Raw genomic sequence first — 23990 nt, 5'->3', positions numbered from 1 at the left:
AACTAAATGGTCTCCCTAGGAATGCTTGTCTGTATGTGCACATATTTGTGTTACTGCTTATATATGGAAATCATTCTATTGAAGGCAGATGAGTTCATTTGGAAATGAGAATTATCCAAAAATAAAATGGCTTTCTTCACTTGACTTTGTATTAAGCACAAAAAATATTTATGTACTAACAAAAGATACTGGTAGTATTTGAATTAGACAAGTAACAGACAGAGAGTGACAGTAAACCAGGGTATGTACAATGCTAGATATCAGGCATGTGTCTGGAACCAAGGACACCATAGCAAGACATGCTTAGACTGGTGTGGATCAAAATAATTCATCATTGGCTATAAAAAGAGAAATTCTTTTAAATTAAAAATATCCAAGAAAAGAAGAGACATCAGGATAAGTAGTAAGCAACAAGTTAAGTGAAGTGTCTAAGAAAAAGGGAATTCAGTAATGAGAGGTCCTATTTCCACAGGAATCTGGTCTGGCAAACAAACCGAAGGAGCCACAAGGGAGAGGGAAAGGGTAAGACAGAAATAAACAGAAAACCAAAGGCAAGGAGCCAGGGAAAGGAGACCCCCCTCAGGGAGATAGTTTATTGGTTCTGCTTTGTTGCCCAAGGAAGGTAAGCCTAAAGAATGTAAAGGAATCTGCAGAGGAAAATAACCTGGAAGAGGGGCAAAGACAACATGGGGAATAGGAAGCAGAGTGCACTGCTGAAACCAGCCACCCTTGTACATACACCCTTGGGTACAGATCAGTTGGTTACAGTAACAGTTACAAGTTAGAACCATTCAGGTGATCTCATGGCTTTGAAAGCCTTCAGAGACAACCCTAAATTTAGGGTGGATTGAGGGGCAGGTATCTCAGACCAAACCTTAAAATGACGAGAAAATAACATTCAATATCTGTCATGTGCCAAACACTAATAAGAATTTATATGCATTATCTCATTTAATTATTCATTCATTCTATCATTACTGACCACCAACTGTTATGTGAGACACTTTCCTAACAATGTGATGATACAAGTGTTATTAATATCCCCAACTTAAAGAGGAAAAAAGTGAGACATAGAGTAATGGAGTTACCTGTCCAAGATCACACAATGGGTACATTGTTAAGCTAGGCAAATTTAATTTTTGTTTGAGAAAAATGGATTCAAATCTTCTCCTCACTATTCAAATGATTTGTATTTCTGGGAAAGTTGCTTCCATTTTTTTTTCCTTCTGTGTTTCTCATACTGTAAAAGGGAAACTGCTTTCAGTATTCTCAAATTTTATTTATGATAACCCTAAGGAATTCTTGAAGGAAAAAAGGGGCATTGATAAAATGGAATAGGTGCTATAACTATGATTTCCCGTAAATAGTCCAAGTATACTTTTTCTCATGACAACATTGCATGAGGCTTTCCCGCTTTATTTTTTTTTTCTTATAAAAACAGTAAGTGCCTACAAACCTTAGGGATATACAAATACTTAAGATTCTTAACTCTGACACAGAATGTGTTTATGGAAGCTACAGATTCACATGAATGTTAATATCATGAATTTGAAACTGCAAGAAAGCAGTGACTGTAGAAAATGTAGCATTGGGTATAATTTACATATTTTTAAGCACATTTCTTAAGTGTCTACTCTTAGCAAAGCACTTTCTCATAAGTTGTCACATTTATCTTTATCCTTGTAAATGTTTTAGCTACACTTGAGTTTCACTCCCAAACTATAACCACCCAGTGCAAAGGATGAACTTTAAAAAGACAAAACTCAGAAACGAAAGTAACATGGTAAAGATTTGGCCTTCCTCAAATTTCTCCAAAATAAAATTTAGTGTTAAATTCACATGCTAAAAAATCTCTCCAATTTTAGATTGGCTGATGAATAAATGTTTAAGAAGTTTTGTCAGTGGCATATATGCACCAAGTACATCCACAGTGTGGCTAAAAAGAAGTAAGGCTAACCGAATTAAACAACATATAAAACTCAGCCTCCAACTATATAGGCATTCCTTGTGTTCACATACCAAAATCCTAGTTTCTATGTGAAATATTTTTCAGAGTATACAAGAATTCTATTGTCCAAAGAATGTTCCTTGAGTATCATTTTAGTCAAGGACACAGTGAAATTCTCAGAACCCAAACTCCCAGTGAGCTCAAAGAAATGCCTTATTTGTATAGCATGACAGAGACTGCCCCAACCCGAGACAAAGAATGGATTCCTCAGAGGCAGGAGGAGTCCTGAGAGTGTAGCCAAAAGTCTTGAGCGCAAGTTCAAGCTCTGTCACTGTTCCATCATTCAGGCCAATAGTTTTCCAAGTGTAGTTCCCAGAATTACAGCATCAGCATTATCCAAGAACATGACAGAAATGCAAACCCATGGGATCCCCAACCTACTGACTCAGAAATCCTAGAAGGAGGGCCTAGCCTTCTGGGTTTTAAGAAGGCATCCAGGGGATTCTGATGCACATTCAAGTTTGAGGGTCGCTGCTGCAGACAAACTACTCTGGAGCCTCAATATCCTCAGCTCCAAACAGGAATAATGAAGGGCTTAAAGGAGCTGATGGAGCTGAAAGCCAAGTTTCGAGAACTACGCGAAGATTGCAGAAGCCTCAGTAGCAGATGCGATCAACTGGAAGAAAGGGTATCACTGTTGGAAGATGAAATGAATGAAATGAAGAGAGAAGGGAAGTTTAGAGAAAAAAGAATAAAAAGAAATGAAAAAAGCCTCCAAGAAATTTGGGACTATGTGAAAAGACCAAACCTACGTCTGATTGGTGTACTTGAAAATGATGGGGAAAATGGAACCAAGTTGGAAAACACTCTGCAAGATATTATCCAGGAGAACTTCCCCAATCTAGCAAGGCAGGCCAGCATTCAGATTCAGGAAATAAAGAGAACGCCACAAAGATACTCCTCGAGAAGGGCAACTCCAAGACACATAATTGTCAGATTCACCAAAGTTGAAATGAAGGAAAAAATGTTAAGGGCAGCCAGAGAGAAAGGTCGGGTTACCCACAAAGGGAAGCCCATCAGACTAACAGCTGATCTCTCAGCAGAAACTCTACAAGCCAGAAGAGAGTGGGGGCCGATATTCAACACTCTTAAAGAAAAGAATTTTCAACCCAGAATTTCCTATCCCGCCAAACTAAGCTTCATAAGTGAAGGAGAAATAAAATACTTTACAGACAAGCAAACGCTGAGTGATTTTTGTCACCACGAGGCCTGCCCTAAAAGAGCTCCTGAAGGAAGCACTAAACATGGAAAGGAACAACCAGTACCAGCCCCTGCAAAAACATGCCAAATTGTAAAGACCATCGAGGCTAGGAAGAAACTATGGCAACTAACGAGCAAAATAACCAACTAACATCATAATGACAGGATCAGATTCACACATAACAATATTCACGTTAAATGTAAATGGGCTAAATGCTCCAATCAAAAGACACAGACTGGCAAACTGGATAAGGAGTCAGGACCCATCAGTGTGCTGTATTCAGGAAACCCATCTCACGTGCAGAGACACACATAGACTCAAAATAAAGGGATGGAGGAAGATCTATCAAGCAACTGGAAAACAAAAAAAGGCAGGGGTTGCAATCCTAGTCTCTGATAAAATAGACTTTAAACCAACAAAGATCAAAAGAGACAAAGAAGACCATTACATAATGGTAAAGGGATCAATTCAACAAGAAGAGCTAACTATCCTAAATATATATGCACCCAACACGGGAGCACCCAGATTCATAAAGCAAGTCCTCAGTGACTTACAAAGGGACTTAAACTCCCACACAATAATAATGGGAGATTTTAACACCCCACTGTCAGCATTAGACAGATCAACGAGACAGAAAGTTAAAAAGGATATCCAGGAATTGAACTCAGCTCTACATAAAGTGGACCTAATAGACATCTACAGAACTCTCCACCCCAAATCAACAGAATATACATTTTTTTCAGCACCACACCACACCTATTCCAAAATTGACCACATAGTTGGAAGTAAAGCTCTTCTCAGCAAATGTAAAAGAACAGAGATTATAACAAACTGTCTCTCAGACCACAGTGCAATCAAACTAGAACTCAGGATTAAGAAACTCAGTCAAAACCGCTCAACTACATGGAAACTGAACAACCTGCTCCTGAATGACTATTGGGTACATAATGAAATGAAGGCAGAAATAAAGATGTTCTTTGAAACCCATGAGAACAAAGACACAACATACCAGAATCTCTGGGACACGTTCAAAGCAGTGTGTAGAGGGAAATTTATAGCACTAAATGCCCACAAGAGAAAGCAGGAAAGATCCAAAATGGACACCCTAACATCACAATTAAAAGAACTAGAAAAGCAAGAGCAAACACATTCAAAAGCTAGCAGAAGGCTAGAAATAACTAAAATCAGAGCAGAACTGAAGGAAATAGAGACACAAAAAACCCTTCAAAAAATTAATGAATCCAGGAGCTGGTTTTTTGAAAAGATCAACAAAATTGATGGACCGCTAGCAAGACTAATAAAGAAGAAAAGAGAGAAGAATCAAATAGATGCAATAAAAAACGAAAAAGGGGATATCACCACCGATCCCACAGAAATACAATCTACCATCAGAGAATACTACAAACACCTCTATGCAAATAAACTAGAAAATCTAGAAGAAATGGATAAATTCCTCGACAAATACACCCTCCCAAGACTAAACCAGGAAGAAGTTGAATCTCTGAATAGACCAATAACAGGTTCTGAAATTGTGGCAATAATCAATAGCTTACCAACCAAAAAGAGTCCAGGACCTGATGGATTCACAGCTGAATTCTACCAGAGTTACAAGGAGGAACTGGTACCATTCCTTCTGAAACTATTCCAATCGATAGAAAAAGAGGGAATCCTCCCTAACACATTTTACGAAGCCAGCATCGTCCTGATACCCAAACCTGGCAGAGACATAACCAAAAAAGAGAATTTCAGACCAATATCCTTGATGAACATTGATGCAAAAATCCTCAATAAAATACTGGCAAACCGAATCCAGCAGCACATCAAAAAGCTTATCCACCATGATCAAGTGGGCTTCATCCCTGGGATGCAAGGCTGGTTCAACATATGCAAATCAATAAATGTAATCCAGCATATAAACAGAACCAAAGACAAAAACCACATGATTATCTCAATAGATGCAGAAAAGGCCTTTGACAAAATTCAACAACCCTTCATGCTAAAAACTCTCAATAAATTAGGTATTGATGGGACGTATCTCAAAATAATAAGAGCTATCTACAACAAACCCACAGCCAATATCATACTGAATGGGCAAAAACTGGAAGCATTCCCTCTGAAAACTGGCACAAGACAGGGATGCCCTCTCTCACCGCTCCTATTCAACATAGTGCTGGAAGTTCTGGCCAGAGCAATCAGGCAGGAGAAGGAAATAAAGGGTATTCAATTAGGAAAAGAGGAAGTCAAATTGTCCCTGTTTGCAGATGACATGATTGTATATCTAGAAAACCCCATTGTCTCAGCCCAAAATCTCCTTAAGCTGATTAGCAACTTCAGCAAAGTCTCAGGATACAAAATTAATGTACAAAAATCACAAGCATTCTTGTACACCAATAACAGACAAACAGAGAGCCAAATCATGAGTGAACTCCCATTCACAATTGCTTCAAAGAGAATAAAATACCTAGGAATCCAACTTACAAGGGATGTGAAGGACCTCTTCAAGGAGAACTACAAACCACTGCTCAATGAAATAAAAGAGGATACAAACAAATGGAAGAACATTCCATGCTCATGGGTTGGAAGAATCAATATCGTGAAAATGGCCATACTGCCCAAGGTAATTTATAGATTCAATGCCATCCCCATCAAGCTACCAATGACTTTCTTCACAGAATTGGAAAAAACTACTTTAAAGTTCATATGGAACCAAAAAAGAGCCCGCATCGCCAAGTCAATCCTAAGCCAAAAGAACAAAGCTGGAGGCATCACGCTACCTGACTTTAAACTATACTACAAGGCTACAGTAACCAAAACAGCATGGTACTGGTACCACAACAGAGACATAGATCAATGGAACAGAACCGAGCCCTCAGAAATGATGCCGCATAGCTACAACTATCTGATCTTTGACAAACCTGACAAAAACAAGAAATGGGGAAAGGATTCCCTATTTAGTAAATGGTGCTGGGAAAACTGGCTAGCCATATGTAGAAAGCTGCAACTGGATCCCTTCCTTACACCTTATACAAAAATTAATTCAAGATGGATTAAAGACTTATATGTTAGACCTAAAACCATTAAAATTCTACAAGAAAACCTAGGCAATACCATTCAGGACATAGGCGTGGGCAAGGACTTCATGTCTAAAACACCAAAAGCAATGGCAACAAAAGCCAAAATCGACAAATGGGATCTCATTAAACTAAAGAGCTTCTGCACAGCAAAAGAAACTATCATCAGAGTGAACAGGCAACCTACACAATGGGAGAAAATTTTTGCAACCTACTCATCTGACAAAGGGCTAATATCCAGAATCTACAATGAACTCAAACAAATTTACAAGAAAAAAACAAACAACCCCATCAAAAAGTGGGCAGAGGACATGAACAGACACTTCTCAAAAGAAGACATTTATGCAGCCAAAAAACACATGAAGAAATGCTCCTCATCACTGGCCATCAGAGAAATGCAAATCAAAACCACAGTGAGATACCATCTCACACCAGTTAGAATGGCCATCATTAAAAAATCAGGAAACAACAGGTGCTGGAGAGGATGTGGAGAAATAGGAACACTTTTACACTGTTGGTGGGACTGTAAACTAGTTCAACCATTGTGGAAGTTCAGTGTGGCGATTCCTCAGGGATCTAGAACTAGAAATACCATTTGACCCAGCCATCCCATTACTGGGTATATACCCAAAGGACTATAAATCATGCTGCTATAAAGACACATGCACACGTATGTTTATTGCGGCACTATTCACAATAGCAAAGAGTTGGAACCAACCCAAATGTCCAACAACGATAGACTGGATTAAGAAAATGTGGCACATATACACCATGGAATACTATGCAGCCATAAAAAATGATGAGTTCGTGTCCTTTGTAGGGACATGGATGAAACTGGAAAACATCATTCTCAGTAAACTATCGCAAGGACAAAAAACCAAACACCGCATGTTCTCACTCATAGGTGGGAATTGAACAATGAGAACTCATGGACACAGGAAGGGGAACATCACGCTCCGGGGACTGTTGTGGGGTGGGGGGAGGGGGGAGGGACAGCATTAGGAGATACACCTAATGCTAAATGACGAGTTAATGGGTGCAGGAAATCAACATGGCACATGGATACATATGTAACAAACCTGCACATTGTGCACATGTACCCTAAAACCCTAAAGTATAATAATAAAAAAAAAAAAAAAAAAAAAGACACAGAGGGTAAATAAAACCATGTCGCATTTTCAAGGTCAATATTAACAATATCCAATTTTTACTAAACATTCAAATCTGCACATTTTTGGAAACACTGTGGTGATTCCTTAAAAAATTAAACATAGAATTACCATATGATTCAACAATTTCATCTAAGTATATTCCCAGTGGAACTGAAAGCAGACAAAGAACAAATATTTGTAAACCCATGCTCATTGCAGCAATAGCCAAAATGAGAAAACAGCCCAAGGTCCCACAGGTGGGCAGATACCTGTGGATAGACAAAATGTGGTATATACATACAACTGAATATCATTCAGCCTTAAAAAGGAAAGAAACTCTGACACATGGTATAAGATAAATAAATGTTAGTCATATTTTACTAAGTGAAATAAGTCAGTGGTAAAAGGACAAATATCTGGTTCCACTTATCTGGTACCTAGGGTACCTAGAGTAGTCAAATTCAGAGACATATAGTAGATTTGTGGTTGCCATGGAGGGGATAAAGATCTTATTTCAAAGTATTTATAGGAACTTCTAAAATAGGTGTACAAAGGGAATGGGGAGTTACAGTTGAATGGATACAGAATTGCAGCTGGAGAAGATGAACAGGTTCTAGAGATGGATGATGCTGATGGTTGTGCAACAATGTGAAAGTACTTAGTACCTTGGACTATACAAGTAGAAATGATTAAAATGGTAGATTTTATGTTGTGTATATTTTGCCACAATTTAAAAACTGTATACTTTTTTCTAAAACATAGACTTTACACTCATTTTTTTATATTTGAATTACCTTCAGTATAAAATATTGCTCTAGGAGGTAAAAAAAAAAAAAAAAAAAAGACTGAAACCTCAATTTAGAGTGGATAAATCAGGAAAAATAATGGGTCAACAACTATTCATCGAATACCTTCTGGATAGATGGACTTCTCATTATTACCATGAATGTTTAAGCATGTTCAATTGGATATAAAAATGCAATAGGAAAAACTGACATTTCTTTCTCAAAAGTTAGGAGTTGCCAAGACAAACAGTTTCTCTGTATTTGAAATAAAATGAGGTCAAAATTCATTTTCAAATGAGAAAAAAGTGCATTTTTCATTGTTTATGGCCTAAAGATGACTAACAAAAGTGTCACCTTTGGATTAATTACAAGGGATAAAAATTTATGCTCCGGAAAGTAATATTTTCAAAAAGCCAGAGGTGACCAAAAGCAGTGTATAATAACCAAAAAATTTAATCATAGCTGATATATTAAAATATTTATGATAGCAATCAGAGTTCACTTAGTTCAAACAAATTCAGCAGGCGCAGAACACAAAGAAAGAAACATGAGAGAACAGGTTTTGAAATTCTAAAAGCAAATCTTTGAGTCATTTGTATAATTTAAGGTTCCAATTACTACAGGTTTTACTGTCTGCCCAAATTTTTTCTATTCCCGATAGCATAAACAAAATTATTTTTCAATTATAATGGAAGTTGACTCTACTTACTCCTGATGGAAATATCTGAATAATATTTCCAGCTATGTCTAGGATTCTTAGTTTTTTAAGATCACAAAGTTCCTGTGTCAGAAAACAGAAGAGAGAGAGAAATTTTTTAAATCTAATATTTAAAATCATAAGAAAAATCATAAATTTTTTTAAAGCTCCAACATGATAAAGATGGCCATCTTTCCTAATCACTGTACTGACCAATTCTTCAGCACATCTTCCCAAGCAGACCCCCATATCCTGGACTGCCAGCTATCTTTGAATTCTTCATTTCCTCTGACCACTCCAGGGCAACATAACATGGCCACTGTGAGTTACACTACATCCAGATTCAAATCTCACCTCTGGCAGGTACTATAACTATGGGCAAATTTCTTAATTGCTTTGTACTTCAATTTCTTCATTTGTAAAATGAAAATGCTAATAGAAGCCCTTAAGTCATATGGTTGTTGAATGGATTAAGTGAGTTACAAATCTGAAAGTGCTTACTAAAGGCCTACTATGTAGTGAGCACTCAATAGACATTGTCAATTATTAAAATAGAAAGACTTTGAGAAACAGAAAACAGAGTAATCCTGGAATATTGTCTCTATTAAAAATTCCACCAGGATGTATTAAGCATCTATCTTTTGCTTAGCCCTGTGCTAACACAACCCTTTCCTTATAAAAGAAATAAAATCTGTTACTGCCTCTATCTATGTACCCAATGTAACTGTTCATTACCATAGTAACCACACGGTTGTTATAATGCATCTGGGTTCTGGTATTTCTACTAGCAAGCAAAGGATAAGTAGTATTTCTTTTTAAGTAGAAACATTAAAAAAAAACTTTCTAAAAATTGAAAAATACAGGTATGACTTACTAAACAGTCCCAACCACTTACAGTGGTATTTCTAAAACATCACTCATATATTGATGATCATACCTCTACCTACGGATGACATGCCTCTTTAGTCATGCCAATACTCTTCCTCTTCAATTTTATCACATGTTATCACAGGTTTCATTCTCTGGAAGCAGATGCTGAGATGGAATTTGGGGTGCTAAATGTTTATTAGGGATCACCCCTGTAAAAGGCAGGGTCAGGAAGCAGGACTGAGCAGATGGGGAAGTTGGGGTGGGATTCAGACACAATAGAATCTTATTCAGGTGGGTGGGGAGCTCCAGAGGTCTATTGCCTATCCAAATTTTTCTTTATCAGGAAGAAATGGCCAAGCTTTTATATCCCCGCCTTGTTTGGTCACAAGATGCAGAATGCTTTAGGAAGAGCATGATCTTGAGCAAGAAAAGTGGCAGACCCTGAAAGAGCTAACAGCTAGAGGCTGTCTGCAATCCCCATTCCCTGCAGCTAGGCAGCAAATCCTTGAAGGGAGTCCTCTTCTTAAGTCCTACATAGTCTTCCATTGCCATGATACTCTCCTTTGTATTGTTTTAGCTGCAGAGATTTTCAGACTCCAATGTGTTCCTTCAATATCTCATGTTATGATATAAGGGCTTCCCACCCTACTTGAAAACACTTCATAGTATTACTTCCGTTGCTGTTGACTCTTGCATTTTCATTTGTTTGTTTTTGCTGCCATGACTGCCACTATTATTGCTGTTGATATTTGTTGCTCTCTTTTTCTAATTTTTGCATGTGTATACCCCTCACAAGTATTCAATGAAGGTTTAAAAACTCACAAATAGGCAAGGACAAAGTTGTGCTATGAGAATGAGAAGTGTCATAAAGGGTTAAGGAAACAGTGATATGTGGAAAATTTGGTATTAGGAGGTCAGGAAAGGCTTCCTGGAAAAAGTGAAGTTTAAGCTGAGATTCTTTGAGTTATTTGAAACAAATGATGTTCCATTAAGAGCAAACAGTTGTTTGGGATAGAACTATAAGAAGTCTAGTGTGATGGTTAATTTTAGGTGTCAACTTGACTGGATTAAGGAATACCTAGAATGCTGGTAAAGCTTTATTTTGGGTGTGTCTGTGTGAGGTTGTTTCTAGAGGAGATGGGTGAGTCAGTAGAAGGGGTGGGAAAGATATGTGTTCAGTGTTGCTGGGCACCATCCTATCAGTTAGTGACTTGGATGAAAAAAAAAATGTAATTTCCTCTCTCACCTGGAGCTAGGACACTTCTTCTTCTGCCCTTGGACCTCAGAATGCTGGGCTCTCCAGCCTTTAGACTCTAAGATTTACAGGAGTACTCCTCCCCTCCAGCCACCACCACAACCTCCCAGTAATCAGGCCTTTGACCTCCAACTGAGAATTACACCATTTGCTTCCCTGGTTCTGAGGCTTTCAGAGTTGGACTCAGCCACACTACCAGCACTCCAGGGTCTTCAGCTTGCAGATAGCCTGCTGTAGGACTTCTCAGTCTCCATAATTATGTGTGCCAATTCCCCTAATAAATCCCGTTAGCTATCCTGTTATCTATCTATCTATCTATCTATCTATCTATCTATCTATGTAAATATGTTACTAGTTCACTAGTTGTGACCTTCCAGAAAGGCACACAGCCAACCCACAATTCAAGTAGTTGAATACCATCAACTATCCTTGCTATCCTCCTGCCCTGTCACTTCCTGCTAGTGCCTCTCATCTGCCATATCCAAGAGGAAACCAGAGGACAAAGGAGTTCACTGCTGCCCACACAGGTCAGTCTCCCAAGCAGAAGGCAGGATAGAGAGTGAATATGAAGGAAAAAAGGAGGACAGCCAGTACATATTCCAAAGCCAAAATGAACTTGTATTTTGTTCTGTATACATTGTTACCAGATAAAATACATAATGCTCACTTAAATTGAAATATCAAGGCTGGGTGCGGTGGCTCACGCCTATAATCCCAGCATTTTGGAAGTCCGAGGCGGGCAGATCACGAGGTCAGGAGTTTGAGACCAGCCTAACCAACATGGTGAAGCCCCGTCTCTACTAAATTACAAAAATTAGCCAGGCGTGGTGGTGTCTGCCTGTAATCCCAGCTACTCAGGAGGCTGAGGCAGGAGAATCACTTGAACCCGGGATGTGGAGGTTGCAGTGAGCCAAGATCGTGCCACTGCACTCCAGCCTAGGCAACAGAGGGAGACTCTGTCTCGAAAAAAAAAAAAGAAAGAAAGAAATACCAAACAATAAATAGGTTTTTTAGTCTATTCCATGCAATATTTGCAACATACTTATAGTAAAAAATTTAATCATTGCTTACCTGGAATTCAAATTTCAGTGAGCATTCTGTATTTGTATTTACTAAATCTGGCAGCCCTAGCTATGTGGGATAATTCAAATTATAGCCTTCCTCTGTCATAGGGATTTGGGAACTGACTACATTTAATCTGAGAGAAAGCAAGTGGTGGCTTATACTCAGATACCCAAATCTAATCTATAACCACCTCCCATCATGTTGAGTTCTTCTCCAACAGCAAAATACTGTGGTTCCATGTTTTGCTCACCTCTGGCAAAACTCCAACGTTGTTTCTGGCTAGCAAAAGCTTCTGAAGTTTCTTCAAGAATTTAATCTCTTCAGGTATGTATATCAGCTGATTGTAGTTAAGTTGAAGTTCAACAAGATTCTCAAGAAAACAAAGTTCTCTAGGAATGCTGGCTAGTTGGTTATAATTTACACTCACATAAGTAAGACTTTTTAATCTAAAAAAAAAAAAAAACACCAAAGTATATGAATGAAACTCACAAGAATAACAGAGTCCACTATATAGGCCCAACTTAGCAGAAGCCATGCGTCAATTTAATTTTTGTAGCTCTTCTGAGCTTACTTCAGTCAAGTGTTTACAACTGTTGTGAATCATAAGTATAAAAAGTTTTTGCTGAAATTTAATTTTTAAAGATCTTTTGTAATCAGATGGTTTATGTTAAAAGTATGTTAGGTAATCAAAACCTAGATTTAAGAAAAAGAAAATTCTATTTCCTTTCTTTATACGTATACATTGGCCATACCCAAGAGAAAGCTAGAGGACAAGGAGAACATGGACATACCTATGTATACAGATCAACACAGGTACAGGCATAAGCATACATAGACATAAATATACCTAGTACCAAATAGATACGAGTACTGTTCAATTGCTGTGGAAGTTCAAAGATGAATCAGCCACAAATTCTGCCCTTTTGGATGCCATGGTTTAGGAGATATTAAATAGAGCCATAAACAGAACAGCAAATGCCATTGGCTAAGGAGAAAAAGGTGAAGGAAATTTGAGTCTGTAATTGCAGATATGGTTCCTGAAGCATATTGCAAGTTTTTCTAAAGAACTGACATTTTGAATTTGGCCCTGAATAAAAGAACTTATAAAATAGGGCAATAAGAGGGAATAGTAAGCTAAGAAAAATATTATGAATAAGGAAGCAGAAGGGAATTAACATTACTAAGCACAACTACATGCCTGTGCATTAAATTTAATCATCAACATAACTCTGAGGTTGGCATTACTACTCTTATTTTAAAAGTGAGGAAAATAAAGCATTAGAGGCAGTAAATAAATTCCCCAAGTTACCTATCTAGTAGGTAACAATGTCAAAATTCTAACGCAGGTGTGTCTGTTTGCAAAGCTAAGAGTGAAGACATGTAATGATCTCAAGGTTGAAGTGTGTTACGATTGAAGTAATGTAAGAATGAGGGAACTAAATTTTTAGGCAGTTGAAAATGGAAGACTGGAGGTTAGGAAGTCATCAGTGCTAGCAAAGGGAATTATGAGGATTCTACAGATTTCTCCATACATAGTAGAAGCCATATGAATACCTGGGATTGATAGGAAAAACAACAAAAGAAAATGAGCAGAGAGAAGAGAGAGGAAGCCAATGGAAATATTCTTGAGAAATATAAACAGATGACCATTAAAAATTAAAGGCACCCAGCAAAGTTATGAACACAGAAGTAGAAGAAGAACCAGATTAGCAAGGAATCTCTGAAGGTGTGAGAGAAGAAAATTTCAAAATTAAAGAGATGGTCAAAAGTTTAAATGTTAAAGAGAGAGCATCCAAACTAACAAACAAAACAAGCAGAAATAACACCAAGTCACAAACTACAAAGTCAATATTTAAAAAATCTATTGTATCTCCATATTGTAGCCACAAACAATTGGAAAATAAAAGTTTAAGATTTCCATTTATAGTAATGTCTAAAAAACTCTTCATGAAATAGTTAAGAGTACATATAACAAAGACATGAGGGACCCCTACACTGAAAACTATAAATTATGAATGAGAGAATGTAAAGGGGCTTTAAATAAAAGTAGAGATATATTCAGGTATAGAAAAGAAAAATATTGCTAAGATATCAACTTTTTAATATTGATCTATAGATTCAGTAATAGATTCAGATACAAATTTTGACAGCTTTTTTTGTATAAGACTTGATTTGGGCTGGGTGCTGTGGCTCATGGCTGTAAACCCATAACTTTGGGAGGCCAAGGTGGAAGGATTGCTTGAGCCCAGGAGTTTAAGACCAGCCTGGGAAACACAGTGAGACCCCATCTTAAAAAAAAAAAAAAAAGACAAATCAATTTTAAAATTTATATGGAAATTGAAAGGACCTAGAATAGCCAAACTATGATAAAGAATAAAATCAAAAGACTCACATTACCTGATTTCAAAACTTACAATGCAGCTACAGCAATCAAGATCGTATGGTATTGGAGAAATGATAGGGCTTTGGTCTGAGTATTTGTGTCTCTTCAAAATTCATACGTTAAAATCTAACCTCCAATGTGATGGTATTACAAGATGGGGCCTTTGGGAGATGATTAGGTCATGATGATGGGGTAAACCTCATAAATGTAATTAATGTCCTTACAAAAGGCCCCAGAGAGCTCCTTGCCCCTTCTACCATGTGAGGACACAGTGAGAAAGGTGCCACTCTATGAACCAGGAAGTGGACCCTCACCAGACATCACATCTGCCAGCACCTTGGTCTTCACTTCCCAACTTCCAGAACAATGAGAAATAAATTTGTTTTACTCCTAGAAATTTAAATGAAAATGAAATTAAACAGGTTTACAAAAAAATTTGTACAATAATGTTTATTGCAGTTTAATTCATAATAGCCCTAAACTGGAAATAACCCAAATATACATCAATAGGAGAAAAGACAAATAATTTAGGGCATATTCACGCAATGAAATGCTACTCAAATAAACAAAAACTGCCAGGCATGGTGGCTCACGCCTGTAATCCCAACACTTTGGGAGGCCGAGGCAGGCAGATCACTTGAGGTCAGGAGTTCGAGACCAGCCTGGCAGATATGGCGAAACCCCATCTCTACTAAAAATACAAAAATTAGCTGGGCGTGGTGGCAGGCACCTGTAATACCAGCTACTCGGGAGGCTGAGGCATGAGAATCACTTGAACCCGGAAGGCGAAGGTTGCAGTGAGCCACGATTGCGCCATTGCACTCCAGCCTGGGTGAGTAGGGCCAGACTCTGTCTCAAAAAAAAAACAAAAAAACAAAAAACAAACCAATGAACTACTAATAAATGCAACAGTTATATGAGTCTCAAAAAATATGCTAAGCAAAAGAAGACAGACACAAAAATGTATATATTATATGATTCCATTTATTTAGTTCTAGGATTGGTAAAACTAATTTGTAAAGAAGACAGAAATCAGAATATTGATTACTTATGAGAGGTAAGAATTCACTGGAAGGGTGTATGGGGAAATTTCTGGGCTGAAGAAAATGTTCTACATGTTATTGGTGTGTGTACATTTGTCAAAATGCATTGAATAATACAAAATGCATTGAATAGTTTTATGTAATTTTTATTCAGCAGAAGAAAAAGGCCATTATATTTGACTATGTAAAGGACAGCAACGACTTTTGAAAATGATCTAAAGTAGAATGGAGAAGACAGAAGAGAATTTACAATGTGTTACACAGGAAGCAAAAGCAAAAGACACGGCACTTTAGAGAGAGATGACAAGGAAGCAAGAGCGAGAGGAAAGAAATAGAACATGGAGAGAAAGATGCTGAAAAGAAGGGAATTGAGGGAACTCAAATTTGTCAGGATAATAGGAAGTGAAGTTCTTTGCAGTATAAAGGGTCAAAGAAGGACAACTCAGCACTGAAATGGAGTAAAAATGTGTGGAGCAGGTCCTGTGGGGAAAGGGATGGGGAATTTTCTTCATTAATCATTTTTATAATCATTTTTATTGATTCTACTCTGATTTACTATATCGTGGGAGTTGGTTTTAACTTTTTTGTTATTTCAAGGCAATAAAATGAGCTCAGATCCTATTGTTCATTTGTCCATCATTCATTTGTGTGAGTAAAGAGGAGGGAAACAAATATCTGCCATTGTTCCTGATTCCACCAAGCAGGGAGATGTTCTACTTTTCCAAAGAAAATCTACAGAAGATACACTTGCAGCTTCTCCCTGACATCTGTCTTCCCCAGGAGATTGAAGAACAACTTCACTGATTGACGAATTTGGAGAAACAACTGAGCCTGTCGACTTAGTCCCTTGCTCTCTCTCCCTCTGTCTTCCAGACTCATTCTGTCACCAGGATGCCCATGCTGTCCTCTTCCTGTGCCTGTGCAGCGCTGTCCATGACAGAGTTGTTTAGGTGTAAAACTCTTACCTGGCCAAATTTGACTCCAAGTCCATGAACTGATACTCTGTAGTTTAAATGAGCCAAAAACAAAACTCCTTTTTCCCTCTCCTAAGTTCTAAATAAATTGAGAAATAAGATATGGGATTTAGAGAGAAGGAAATCAAACATCAGCACAGAGCTGACATGATCACTCTGAGTCCCTGCTAGCCCTCCTCTGTATTAAATATACCACCCCTTCACAGCCTTTCCTGCTGAGGCTGCTGCTTACTTCACAGCAGGGCAAGAGGAGAATGCCAAACTACACATGCTCAATGCTTTGCCCAAATCCACTGAAAAGTCATTCTTTTGTTTCTGGAAATGAGTGAACAAAGGGAACGGAAAGAAGCTAGAATAAAAATAACAACCAATAATAATAAAAGCTGACATCCATTGAGCACTTACTCAATCCTAATACCTTTTATGTCCCAAACTCAACCCTAAATATATTGTATGAATTCGCTTAACTGTCAAAACAGTCCAATTTATTTTCTGAAAATACTATCATCATCCCCATTTTGCAGATGAAGATGTTAAGATATAGGAAAGTGAAGAAACTTTCCCAGGCTCAGAAAATGGAATTCTACCTAGAGAGATGACCAATTAATTGATATCTAGTAGGATATGGCCAGAATATAGACAACCCAGAGTTAACTATAAAACGGAACAGACCTATACACTTTGCAATCCTACCTTTTTCAGTGAAAGCATTCTTTCATCTTTCTAACATATTCCCTTAGATTTATATGATTCCTTGAATACTGTAATTTGTATTCCAAACAGAGATAAGTGTATGAAATTGTGAAATCATAACGTGTTATAGCGGCAAAAACTTTGAGGTTCATCTATTCAAAATTCTTTCTTTAGAGATGAGAAAGCAGCAGTTCAAAGTAGTTAAATTACTGACCCGAAGGCATAAATCTAGTTGCACAGAGATATGCACTGAACCTCATTCATGAGATCTCCCAAGTTATTTTTAAAATTATATCATCGTCAATATATACATCGATTGATAAGCTGAATTTGTAAAAAAGCAAGCAGACAACTATTAGCATGGCATTTTCATTGCTGCAAATATTTATCTTCTATAGAAATTAGATTGATTCAATTCTTTTCTAGTTGCTCTGACTTAAAATATTGCTTTCCTTATAAAAATATATTTGGAAAAAATAACGCATTGGCTAGAGGTATAGACAAGTAAATTGGAATAGATGTTAGGTGCTGCAGAAAGCCCCGTGTTGAGGACTGTTCAAAGTTTTGTATTCTCTTTTAAAACTCTGGATGCTCTTGCTCTGTGACACATCTGTTTCTGCTCAACAGGCAATAAAGGGAGCCTCCAAAGTAAACCTGAACAGAGTTCTCTCTCCATCTGTCAGAGGAAAAGCCCAAGAGCGTGTTTTGCCTACAGAAGGACAAGGCTCTCAGCTGGTTCCAGAAAGGCATTCTGTCTGTGCAGATATGCAGGATAAGGAAAAACAGCTTTTTTTTTTTTTTTTGGTTAATGACAATAAAATACGGGGTTTTTAAAAATGAAAATGACATTGCAGTTTTAAATCCTTAGTTTTTACATTACCTTTTCCATCAAGCTCAAAATGGTTTACAATACACATGCAAAATAACATTTAATGTGCCCAATTCTGTGGCTAACCAAGCTCCAAGAACCTCAGAGTTGGGAAATCAATGAGACCATCAGTTTTAGAACTTTATGTTTCAAAGCCCAATGTTTACACTAAGATTATCATGCTGTTTCTCATTTCTCTGAAGTGTTTAAGGAATCATCTGCATAAAATTAGTGGCTTGCCTCAGTCCTTCAGATCCCTCTTTGCTATGTATAAATCCCACAGGGACTTATGCTAGGCATAACGCTTTCAAATGACCACAGTGGGGAAAAAGGAGGGGCGCGACTGTTAACCAAGTCTTGCTATAAACAAAATTACCTGCTGACTTCTTGAGGAAGCTGCGTAAGATGATTGTTGTTCAGATTAAGCAGGATTAAATTTTGTAAGCCATCTGTTAGAAAATAATTTTAGTCACTTTAGCCATCTGTTAGATAATTTTTAGTCACTTTTCTACTTTTCTACATACCTTTGTTTTCCTTCTGGTTCTTGCCTTGGCCAAGGCTCTTTTGGTGGCGGTAACAGAAACCCTCTTAAACTAGCTCAAGCAAAAAGGAGTAATTTATCACAAAGTTACAAATCTAAGTCACTGTGCCTGTGGAATGAGGATGCAACCAGGCTCATCAAAAACTGGAATCAGAAGCTAAAAGGCACCCAGAACCTAAGAATGTACTGTCTGAATATCTCTGCAGAAAATATAATTTAGTTCTTCATTACAGCTTCTCTCATTTTCATATTTATAATATCTTACCCGCTCTCTTTCCTCCCTCCATTCTCTCTTTTGAACATGTTTGCTCTATTTTTCTATGTACTCATAACCATATCACAACTTCTGAATTTGAATGTTCATTGACAGGGAAGACAGAGCCTTTAAACTCACATGTCCACAGGAATCAAAATGATAATCCCATGCCCTGTCAGACAGGGCCACCACCATTCAGCCAGCTCTGGCAATTGTCATATGGGAATGCAACTGCAGTGTTGCTAAATCTTTCTTTTTTAAAACAGATTTTTAAAAAGAGCCAGAGATCCAAACTTCTATGTGAACTCTCCTGATTTGAAAACATGGGCACTTAATTCAAAGATTTTTAAAGGCCAAAAAAATAGAATCAACTTATTTATGAACCAGCTTCAGCCCATGGGCCACCAGTTTGCAATCTCCGCCTCAGGTCATGTAATTATCTCAAACCAATTAAACTGTTTTAGACTCTATCACAATTCCCAAGAAAGAGAAAATATGACAAGCTTAGCTTGGGACCCAACTCCAGCCCTGATCAATCTGCTCTGGTCAGGGAAACAGGGTCATGTAATGCAACAAGGTTATTCAGACCCATGCTGGGCAGCATTAAACTCCCTGACATCAAACTACTTCTGACCTTGAATCATCAGGACCTGATATAGAACATAACTTAGGTCAATCACATGGGATTTTCAAAGTTCAATAACCCCAAGTCAAGAATATTCCCAACTCAAAGAAATGATAAGTGTTTGAAATGATGGCTATGCCAATTACCCTGATCTGATCACTATATATTATATGTATCAAAATATCACTATGTACTCCATGAGTATGTACAATTGTTATCTGTCAATTAAAAAACAATTATTTTTAAAAAGAAATATAGAAACTGGTGAACCCGGGAGGCGGAGCTTGCAGTGAGCCGAGATCGGGCCACTGCACTCCAGCCTGGGTGACAGAGCAAGACTCCATCTCAAAAAAAAAAAAAAAAAAAAAAAAGAAATATAGAAACTAAAGACATTCAAGAGCACTCCAAATTTTATATATGTATATAAAATATATCTAGATAGATATAGATAAAGATATATATATATACCTAACATCTCAAATTTAAAGGCAATATGATAAAAAAAATTCCTTATAGAGCCTTAATTAGTATAAATTAGTATGCTCAACATTGTTTATGTATATCAGGTTGCACTTAAATCTGTCCCCTCAGTATAGGTCATAAAATATTATTATCTATTGATTTGCATGACCTTAACTTTTTTAGTGTAAACTGTTTTCTTCCAAGGTAAATTGTAACTGAACTCTGGTCTGTGGCTTTGCATATATAATGTGTCCAAGTATCAATAATTGTTTGTTATATCTATTATTTTGGAAAAGAATATTTTTCCAAGATATATGACCTAAGATTTTAAAGTACCTTTAAAAAGACAGTACGAGAGTCTACTTGTGCTATTTGCCAAATATAACCCTTAATTTATTGCTGCATGCAGTAATGTCATTAATAAATTCTGTGTGAAGATGACAATGATTATATATAGCACCCATGCCTCAAAAGTTCAGAGAAATTTATAAATTTTATAATATTTCTCTCGTTTTACTACTAAGGACCAACACAGAAAGTGGTCAAGTACCTTACATTAGTTGATAAAGCCATAAAAGCCATCTAGATCTCTTTGTCATACATTTGTCCTTAAGCCCACTCTAGGAATATCAAATAAGAATAGCGTCATCTTGAATGGAGAAATTATTAGTTAATGGGAAAAAGAAAGAAAAAAATGCTTATTGGATCTCATATCTTTTCTTTAAAATTCCCCCCAAATTGATTTAAATTTAGCATCTTGATCAAAAAGTGTGACTTAATATCTAAGACAGAATAAAAAGTGAAAAGAAAAAAGCTACGGTAGAGCTTTACTTGATTTGATTTTCCAATAAAATTATTTCTGGCTCAGGAAAAGGGTCCCCAGATTCACGATCTGACTTTATACTGATTCTACAAATGGGAAAATTCATTAACACTGATGCTTACTTATTTTCTTAGGTCTACATGTAAATAAACATATGATACAATACTTTTTTAAAGTGTTGTCTCCTCCTATATTTCAAGAGTAGTATGTAAATATCTCCAACAAAAAAAAGATTAAACATGCAAAATTCTTTTTCATTTCAGTCTCATATTATTAAATATGAGAGATTAAATTTGATGCTATAATGTTCTTTCTTGTTGATTAAATTACCACAGGCTCCAGGTGCAAATCTACAGATCCTATTTCCAGATAAATGGAGATTCTTCAGAGATGTAAGATATTTCATCTCTTCCGGAATTTCTTCTAAAAGGTTGTTTCCCAGATTTAGTGTTGTCAACTGCAAACATATAGAGGTTTAATGGACTCATATATTATCCAACTTCAAATGAAAAAAAGAAATAATTTAAGCCCCCTTGCTCAGATCTATGTAACCTAAGAAAACTTCAAAATATTTTTAAACAATTATTTCAGTTATATCTAAAGTTATCTTTATAAATAAAGTTGATTTGAGCTTCATGCTCACTTTATGTTAATTAAAGCACAATTTAATTTTTAATTAGAGCACTTAAGTTCATTAAAATTATATTACAAACCATCCCAAGGATATGTAAAACCACAACCGATGATCCATTTATAAATCATTTGAACAACTTAAGAGTATCCGAACCTTGTGACCTATAGAATCAAACTATTAAACACTCAGCAAAGGAACTAAGTTACTGAAAACAGAAACATAGCCAAAGATCTGAGGTCCTCCTGACATACTACTCCCAAATGAGCTAGGCCATAAGACCACTCTATTACATGTATACAGCCTGGGGGGGCGGGCCTTTAACTTTGATGTCACTCTGTGTGATCACAAAATTTAGAAAAGAAACTATTGAAACGGTATAATGAGGGTAGAAAAGATCTACCCTACAGTTATCTGTCCTACAGAGAACAGATTGGTCAGGCCTAGGAAGAACTGCACATAAGGGGAGTTAAAAAGTTCCTCCTTGATGTTGTAATCCAATAAATCCGTGATACAGATTGTTCCCAAAAGTATAGTAATATTCTTTGTTGTAAAATCTAATTGTACTTTCCAAAATACAAAGAGTCTTTTACTTTACTCCCAAACATAATTTACTATTCAGGTTTAATTACCAATTGCATACTTTAGAATTTTAATAGTAAGGGCCAAATAAAAGGAATCTTGGAAGTTTTAACAAACTAATGAATTTACATAAAACCAAAAAATTTAAGAAGAAAATTTAAGCCATTCACAATTTATATTTAAATGTCACCTAGTACTTGTTATGGATGTAAGACAATGATTTAAATTAATACAAAGAAATATACATTGATATTAAAATGAAATTTCTCATCCTAAGAATTCATGGTAAAGGTTTCACTTGCATATGTACTTTTGTCTGAGAATTACCATTATCCTAATTTATAATAGTATAATACATCTACTACCATGTTGGAGGCCTTCTTCTATTGTAAATGTGAAGTTAAAATACATTCATGTAGCTATTTTATCCAGAGTCTGTAACTGTATTGGTTTCCTATAACTGCTATAAAAAATTATCACAAACTTTGTGGCTTAGAACAACACAAATTTATCGTATATTTCTGGAGATCAGAAATCAGAAACAGTCTCACTGACTAAAATCAAGCTGGTGTTCCTTTCCGGAAACTCCAGGGGATGATCTGTTTGCTTGCCTTTCCTAACTTTCAGAGTCAGCCTCCATTCCTTGGCTTATACGCCCCACTTTCCCCTTTAAAGCCAGCAATGGATGGTTAAGTCTTTTTCAAATCATATCACACTAATGCTGACTCTTCCACATTTAAAAACCTCATCATTACACTGGGTCCACTTGGATAATCTAGGGTAACCTCCCATTCTCCAGGTTAGCTGACTATCCACCTTACTTCTGGCTGCACCCTTAATTCCCCTTTGTCATATAACCTAACACATTCAGAGGATTGGGAGATTAGGTGTGGGCATCTTTGGGGCTCCATTATTTGCCTATCAAAGTGACTATTTGCAGTCTCTTCCAAAACGAGGTAGATTTCATTCTTTTGCCTAAATTTAGTGAAACATGCACAGCAGCCTAGGAGTACTGAGAGCCCAAGAAAATCTCTCTGAGGACTGGCGAGATACGCAAGAATGTGTCAGGCATTGTGAAAAGTCCAAGATTTTACCCAGTTTACAAGCTAACAAGTGAACCTGCCACAGTTTCGTGAATGCTGGTAGAAAACATGAGACCCCTGGGAAAGATACAAGGGACCGTTTATTACCTAGAGCAATAGCAGTGTCCAGAATATTACTATTTTTGCACTGAAAATGCAAAGAACACAAAGAGATACCTAGACGTGAAGTAGGCTGTGTTACTGAACAGGAACAATGAGTTTAGGGACCCTGAATCTTTTATGATGGGCAGTAACCATGCCTGCCCTTCGGTCCAGAGGGAGACACTATTTCTAATTTCCAAGGTTGTCTGCTATGTAATTATACTGGAAAAATTGGTCCAAAGCAAAGCCAGCCAGTGCCTCTGTTTACAGAATGTGCAGAAGTATGAGACTCATGGTGAATTATCACCTAAAAAAAGGGATGGTAACATATATTTTTAAAGTAAACAAGAAACAGCTTGTAATGTCCCACACTATCAATGCTTTTCTGTGTATTTCTAAGGGCATATACTGTACAGTGCTCATTTTGCATGTTATGTGGTAAGTTCTTACATATGAGTTAGATATATTTTTGTCATTGAGTTTTACAGAATATAAGGGTCTGGCCCAGATATATGAAGATACATAGTAACTAGATTTCATCATATGTCAAAGGAAAATCACAGATTATAATCAATCTTGACTGTAAAGCAGGGTGGGTTTCAGTTTTGGTTTAGTTTTTGTTTTTTTGTGGGTTTTTTGATGCTTAGAAATATATCCATAAACAAACAGTTTCAAAAATGCAGTCTAAACTGCACATATTCTAAGTGAATACATATCTCTTAAAGCAGGTGGGTCACCATTCATTTATTCACTCATTAAAAAATATTCGGCCGGGCGCGGTGGCTCACGCTTGTAATCCCAGCACTTTGGGAGGCCGAGGCG

At 36.9% G+C, this 23990-nt stretch overlaps 1 protein-coding gene across 3 annotated transcripts in view; it reads right to left on the bottom strand.

The window, feature by feature from the left end:
* The window catches only part of LRRC69 (leucine rich repeat containing 69), a 138553-nt gene that overhangs the window by 67882 nt on the left and 46681 nt on the right, over positions 1-23990 (bottom strand). For all 3 annotated transcript variants that reach the window (XM_063643425.1, XM_055286733.2, XM_063643426.1), the window contains 4 exons: positions 21102-21228; positions 18441-18513; positions 12354-12549; positions 8926-8997 (listed from right to left, as the gene is read on the bottom strand). In XM_063643425.1, the coding sequence (XP_063499495.1) occupies positions 8926-8997; positions 12354-12549; positions 18441-18513; positions 21102-21228 (468 nt within the window). The remainder of the gene's footprint in view (positions 1-8925; positions 8998-12353; positions 12550-18440; positions 18514-21101; positions 21229-23990) is intronic.

Source organism: Symphalangus syndactylus, chromosome 7, assembly GCF_028878055.3.
Source record: "Symphalangus syndactylus isolate Jambi chromosome 7, NHGRI_mSymSyn1-v2.1_pri, whole genome shotgun sequence".
NCBI lineage: Eukaryota > Metazoa > Chordata > Mammalia > Primates > Hylobatidae > Symphalangus > Symphalangus syndactylus.
This window is presented reverse-complemented; position numbering and strand designations above follow the sequence as displayed.